We start from the raw sequence: 7225 nt of genomic DNA, 5'->3' as shown, positions 1-7225 counted from the left end.
GCTGCGTTCCCGGGCCCCAGCCCCGCGGGCCCCAGCCCCGCGCTCCCCGCAGGACAACCCCGGGCGGACGGCTGCGGGCTGCGCGGAGCCCGCGGGTCAGGGCAGGACGAGCGGGAAGCAGGGCGGGAGGACAGCGCCCTTCTCCCGGGAAAGGCCTCCGAGGCGGAGGGCCACACGCAGGGCAGGGCAGAGCACAGACAGCGGGCCGCCGGGCTCCGGCCGGGCTTCCCCTGCGAGCGCGGGGGAGGAACGAACGGGACCGCGGTGCCCTCTCGGGAGGAGCCGCCCCAGGGCACCGCCCGCGGCCCGGCTGACGGCGAGAGCCGGCCCCGCCGCACGGCGGAACGCCCCGGCCCGGCCCCGCCCGCCCGTCCGGGCCCGCGGCGCCATGGCGGCCGGCGGGCGGTGCGTGCGGGCGGCGCAGGCGGCGCTCAGCGCGGGGCTGACGCTGGGGCTGTTCCTGCACCGCACAGGTGAGGCGGGGCCGCCCGCACCCCCGGCCGCGGGGGGCTGCCCGCCCCGGGGAGGGGGCGGCCGCGGGCCGGGCCGGGCCGGGCCCGCCCCTGAGGCGAGGCGGCGGCGGGGAAGGCGCGGGTGTGCTCCGCCCTGCGGGCCCGCCGGGGTGCCCCGGGGGCAGGGGGGTGCTGCGGGGCGCTCGGGGCTCTCCGGTACCTGCTTCTCCTCGCCCCGCGCCCTCTCGCTGCCCGATCTCCCCATCCCCGCGCTGTGGGTGCGGAACCCCTTCGTTAAGGCCGGAGGGAAGGATCGTAATGGCTTCCAAAGGAACCACTGCTCTGTTTTTGGGGTACCTTTCAGATCTGCGAGAGCAAGAGGAGCGCGGAGAGCTGCTGCAGCCCCTGGTCTTCGTCTCGCTGGTTCTGTGCTCGGTCCTGCTGTACTTCAGGGTGTCTCTCATGGATCCCGGTTTCGTGAAGTCTGACGAGGAAGTGAAGGTGCATCACTTCATGGATGGAGGAAAGCAACGAGGCTTTAAAATCTCACAGGCTTTTCTCTTTTTCACACTCTGCTGGTTAAGAACAATCTGAAACGGTTTCTGTTGCACTTGGCATGAAGGAAACATACACCGGCCGTCAGAGACTCGGCTGGACAGTCCCCAGTTCATATTCTAAGCGTATCTTTTACACCAGACTCCTGGTGCCAATGCACTGTGCCATCTGGGCACAGTCCTCTCTTGCATCAGAGGCTGCCGTACCTTATGGCATGTATACATGACCTGGTTTATGCTAACCACTGCCAAGCGGTACAAGTGCAAAAAAACCCAAGCTGAATTGCAAGCTTGGAATGCCGAGTGCTCTCTGCAGCTTTATTTGTCAAACTGTTTATAGATTTGTTGCCCTTTCGGAGGACTTGTACACAAACAAGTTCCAGCGAAGGAAACGGAGATGCAAAGTTTCAGTAACTGATAGTCTACTCCAGGTTCGCTGTCTTACAGATTGTGCAGGACAAGAGCATTATCAATTTTAATCATCCATCATTAATGTAAATACTGGCTGTGTTATGAGTAAGTAGCACTGCTAATGCCAAAGAGGCATCATTATTGTGTTTGGAAGTGAAGTCTCACCTTGTTTATTTTCGTCCCAAAGTGTAGCATTGGGATCAGTGTGGTATCTTGTCCACAATTATTTCTGCCTCTGTGCAAACATTCTTTTGATGGTTACAATAGCCTGATCTCTCTCGCTGTACCTTAACTATCTGCAGCTTCTGTAGCAGGTCTAAGGAATTATTTTGTTTAACCTCCCTAATGATAGAGATAACCAGCACTGTGTGACTGTAAAGTAAAAGGATCCAGACCCCTCAGTCATGCCAAGATCGCATCACACAAAACCTCCTTCATCACTCCCTTTTTCTCCTTTTTTGTAGGCAAGCAAGAGTGAAGAACAAAGCGTGGTAATACCCCAAGTTCCAAGTGATATTAAGATGCGGCGTTGTGGTTACTGCATGGTGAAGGTAGGCATTCAAAACACACTAGAAGAGAATGGGATGAACAATTTGCAGGCTTAAATTTTTCAGCAACATCTTTATTCAGCTGCTGTTGCTGGTGTTTTTCTGCTCTGGCGTTGTTGCTCACTGCTCAGTGGTTTGGAGGCATGGTAGAACTCATTAATTCTGTCATAGAGTCACCCTCCTGCTGAAAAACTCAGAGAAAAAGTAAATACAACTAGCAAATTGAATTCAGATACAAATTAAAAAGCAATCCAAACAAACGGTGTAGCTGAAGGTGTTGTAGTGATGGACATTGGCGTGTATGTTGGTTTTCCAAGGCTGAAACAAGTCCCTGCTGGCTCATAGAAAGAAGAGTCTTCTTTTGCCGTGGGAAAATTGTATTCTGCGTTCTTACTGCTACGTCAGTCAGACCTTACAGTATTGTCAAAAAGGTTATTGTGAAGATATCTTGATAGTCAGAAAAGCAGTTGAGCATGACGTGTAAGAACTGCCGGCAGCTTGTTTGGAGGCCTAAAACCAACAAAACAGCCTGAGTTGTAAAAGACAGCATGAAGGAAAAATTAGAGTAAGTAAATTAGCTCTTAAAACAGTTTGCCTAAAGCCTAGAAATGCCTGTTTTCAGAGTGATCCTTATCAGTTTAATAAAATCCAGCATTATCCCAGCTTCCATAAATTCCTGAAGAATGTCTACCAGGAGAAGTCGGCTTATTGCAAGAAGAAAAGCTGGCAAAACATAGATACGCTTCAGGGAACAAGTCCTAGGAGGCACACTCATACTACTTTCCTCAGCCAGATCTTTCATCATCTTTATTCCTGGCACTTGCTTTCCATGCAGGTGTCTTGTATTCACACAGAAGCAGAGACACTTCCCTTCTCCATGCAGTCACATGAATACATCCTGTCCTGCACACTTTCTTCCATAGCAGAGGTTCTAGTTTTTCACCTCAATGCTCTGCTCTTGCTTTCCTGAATAGAACAGACTCATGGGCTCTATCTCCCTCCTTTGCACACTGGACTTCTTAGAAGTATGTAGATCATAAAGAAAATGTATAGATAGAAGTAGTGTGGGAGAGTCATTAATTTGGATCTGTACCATGGGAATCATGATTCCCTTTAGTTGTCTTAGCAATGTTTGTTTTGTGCCGTTATCTCAAAACGGAGTGCTTTTGGGACAGTACTGCTGCAGAGGAAGACGATGTTGCATGATGCTCTCTTACCAAACAGGGAGTTGAACCAATGGAGTATTGCTAGTGTGTGTTTCTTCGTTTCTGTTTTGCAGCAACCGATGCGAGCCAAGCACTGCCAGCTGTGCCAGCACTGCGTACGGCGTTACGACCATCACTGTCCCTGGATTGAGAACTGTGTAGGAGAGAAGAATCACCCCCTCTTCATAGTCTACTTGAGCGTGCAGCTTGTAGTTCTGCTTTGGGGAGGTCACATTGCTTGGTAAGGCCTGGAGGTGGCACTTGGACCTCTGAGATTGCTAAAAGTTTTTGTGCTCCTGGACCCCTGCTGTTGGCTTTGTATCTTCAGCCTCTTTCGCATCCTGGAGATCAGCTCTTCTGAACCCCTAATCTGCTGAGGGACAACATAGCTGATCAATAGCTGAGCAGAATCTGACAATTTGGGTTTCATTTTCATCTTTGTTTTAAGCTTGAATTAACAGAATTAACAACAGTAAAAAAGCTAACTAATTTTGCTTCAGTTACTTGTAATACGATCTTTGTAAACAAAATCAAAGTACTGGAAACTCCAGTGGGGTTTCAGCTGTACGCCTGTTCAGGAGAGCAGTTAACTGCAGGTGATTGTCTCAGCTGTCAGGGGAACCAGCATCTTTCAAACTTCTTAGAATCCAAGTCATTACTAGTGGAGTCTCTTAAGAGTTTATAGTATATTAACTCTCTGCAGTACGTGGTTATCAGAAGCTCACCAGTTACGGATCAAACGTAAGTGTGCCGTCAGATTTGTTTGGCTCGTGTAACTAGTTCTGCATCTTTAACTGTGAATTTGTTTCTCTCTGAATTGAAAGGTCAGGCCTCTACTTTGAACAGTCCTGGGACTGGCTGCAGCACAACATTCTCCTCCTCATGTCCTTCCTCCTGATAGTCGTATTGACCATCATTGACCTGCTGCTGCTGATTTCCCACCTCTATCTGATCTCGTGCAACACCACCACCTGGGAATTCATGTCACATCATCGCATCTCCTACCTGCGAAACTCCGAGTTAGAGAATCCCTTTGATCAAGGGGTAGTCCTCAATCTCTGGAGATTCTTCTGTTCATGCCACCTCACTGCATGGGAGAAGATCTATTTCCACAGGAACAATCAGCCTGTCTAGGCACAGCGGTACCTGCCTGGTAGAGTGCCAGCACAGCTGCAGGTTGCTGGGTAAAGCTTTGCTCATGCGATTGCTGCCGTTTCCTCGCATGGAACTTCAGTACATCATGAACTGTGCAACCTGTTCCACAGCTGTTCATCCTACAAATTACGTTTCAAGGATAGTCAGGGTTATTTTTTGTATACGATAACACTGTTAAAGGGGAGACACTAGTTCTGGGAAGGCCAGTGGGGCTGAGTTCTGGACTGAGCAAAGGTACCTGTCTAAATTTGCTTGCTTTTGCTAACTGCATCCACATCTTTCCAGAAGAGATGCAAGAATAGTGTGAGCATGCACGTTCACTTCTCTTCTTCAAAGTTTCCCTCTCCTTCTGCTGCTAGGGAACAGCAGCTATTACAGACAAAACCAGCCAGGATTAGTGTAATTCCTGTGGCCTTTCTTCAACACAGTTCCCACTGTGAGAACCTCAGTGCCTTTTGTCAGTAGTGTTGAGCACGTAATAGAAATATTTGAGGAAATATTTGGACAGTCAAAAGCAAATTTCATTTTGGCCACAAGCCTCAACTTGATGCTTTTCACAAAGATTTGAGGCTTAGTAGTGTTAACGTGCATGAGAAAAAGCTACAAGGCACCAAATTCAGCTTATGAGATAATTAGCCTGTACTTCTTAATGCCCTGACCAGCTTCCTAATAGTTTTTTCTTGAAGTTGATGGTGCTGTTAACAGTTCACAGACTATTTTGAATCAAGCCAGCAAAGAATGATGCCATCCACTTTTCTTTGGACAGAAAAGTGACACTTGCCTACTGAATTGTTTCTGCAGATAACTTCATGCTCAGGCCTTTCCTTGTAGCTTCTGGGGAGAGAACCAGTAGCGAAGGTGGGCACTTCTTGCCTAGCTCAGGTAACACCAGTGGTAATACTTCTACCTCAAGATACCAGTAAAATTTTAATAAAAGAGTACATAGTTTCTATGGAAGAGGAAAGGTACTAGGTCCTGTTTGTTCATTGAGATGAGGGGGTGCTGACAGCTTTCTAGGATAGCAGCAACACTTGTTTTCCAGTGTAATAAAAGGTCATGCTTCAAGTTTCCATGAGGAACTAAAAGGGAGTTTGGAATGACCAATTTTAGCTTTAAAACCAGAAGAGGCTGTGGTGTGAATTTTAGTCCTGACCCTTTCCTGTTTAAAAAAAAAAAAAAAAAACACAAAACCACCACTACCAACAACAACAAAACAAACCAAAAAACAGCACCACAACAAAACCTGAGTTAAAATTATTCTGTGCCTTAATTGCCTCAGCTCAGGAATTAACAGCAGCTCAAGACCACATCTGGCAAACTGGTAGGATGCACTCAGGGTTTAAAATTGATGAGCACTCATGAAAACACAGCATAGTTACTAGTAAAGCACGATAATCCAAAAGCAGTTTAAAAACTGCAGAAGGATCCCATCTTTCACCAACTCCAGAGCTTGTAATCTGTGTCCAGTCTGGATTGTTCAGGGTAGAAACTCCTATCAGAGGGATATCAGAATGCTAGGAATTGTTTTCATAACAATAGTACACTGTTCAGAAAGGATTCTACAGTTTGTTGGTGTCAGCGAGGTGCCTGCTAAAGCAGCTGCACTTACCATTTCTGGTTCTTCAAGTATCAGTCAAATAAAAACTTGTCAGCAGGTACTAAAGCTCAAAACACAGGTTTTGCTCTGTTTGGTAATTCTTTTTTAAATCCACCAGGTTGGTAATTTACAGTCGGTTTACTTTACTATAAGCTATATATATTAATATTAAAGATGCTTTTTTTTGGTTCTTTATGCCTGTCTCTTTGAACCCAAGTTCTAGGTTTCACCTGTGCTAACAACCCACTGTGCTACTCGCCACTTTACAGCGGCCTTGACCTTAAGAAAAGTCACAAAACACTCTGTAGGGCCAACAGCAAGCCAACCATTGCTGTTCAAACAAGGGTGAGGAAAATGCTGTCTTGGTTTAAACGGGCCGTTTCACTGCAAGGCAGAGCAGGAGATTGAAAGGACATTTTTATGCGGGAATTCTCAGAAGCAGTTATATTTGGCTCTGAAAATAGGAAATCCAAGTTCAGTGTGAATTATTTCTGTTTTGCATGAATGCATGCTTTTACCTCCTTGGATTCTGAAGCACTTAGACCAGCCTTGATGTAATAATGACAACTCACTACCTGCACCTGAACCTTATCTCCAGATGTAGTGCAATTGCTTTAGTTCAACTTCTGTCTACCTCTGTTGGAGACAAACCGGAAGAGTAATGGCTGTGTGTCCCTATTCGTCATCAGTGTGATGCTTTGTTTCTAGATACCCTTCCCTTTTCTTCCCAACAAGCTAACATTACAAATTTAAGAGAATAAATGTATGTTATCAAGTAAAATTACAAGATATGTTTACCAGGAAAATGACATCACCTTTAACTTACTGATTTTCCAATATTAATGCTGTCATAATTTAGCTATCCCTCAAAACATACAGGATATAGGAAGGAAGAAGGGAGGAAGGGAGGAAGGGAGGAAATATTACTATTGACATTTACAGAGAAAAATAAAATCCTGCCTGTTGAGCAGAACAAGGTTAGCCCTGATCTGAGACATTCAGCTAACACAAAGGAGATGAAAAGCTGAAATTTCATTATAAGGAAAGGTATCTTTATTTTCAAAAAAGAATAATAGCATGTGCAAAGCTATGCCTTTTTTATATCATTAAAAACAATGGCTGAGAGTTAGCATCCTCAAAGTAGAAAGAGACTCCTTTTCCTTAAGTTATATCACTTGGATCATTATCAAACCCAAACATCATTATCTTGGTTGTGTTAAAATCCATTCCTTCTCTGGCATACATACAACTATGAGGAGGAATGGGCATAAAACCATTATAAAGAGGGAACATTGCCAATCTT

General features: G+C 46.3%; 1 protein-coding gene across 1 annotated transcript; it reads left to right on the top strand.

Annotated features, from left to right (window-relative positions):
• Positions 1–388: 388 nt before the first annotated feature.
• On the top strand, positions 389–6092 carry ZDHHC12 (zDHHC palmitoyltransferase 12). Its single transcript, XM_086625381.1, has 5 exons — positions 389–473; positions 817–953; positions 1882–1968; positions 3245–3411; positions 3995–6092. The coding sequence occupies exons 1-5, from the start codon at positions 389–391 to the stop codon at positions 4302–4304; spliced, it is 786 nt and encodes a 261-aa protein (XP_086481507.1). The 3' UTR covers positions 4305–6092.
• The last annotated feature ends 1133 nt before the right edge of the window (positions 6093–7225 follow it).

Source organism: Tauraco erythrolophus, chromosome 22, assembly GCF_009769465.1.
Source record: "Tauraco erythrolophus isolate bTauEry1 chromosome 22, bTauEry1.pri, whole genome shotgun sequence".
Lineage (NCBI taxonomy): Eukaryota > Metazoa > Chordata > Aves > Musophagiformes > Musophagidae > Tauraco > Tauraco erythrolophus.
Note: the sequence above shows the minus strand (reverse complement) of the source record. Positions and strands in the feature narration are given on the sequence as shown.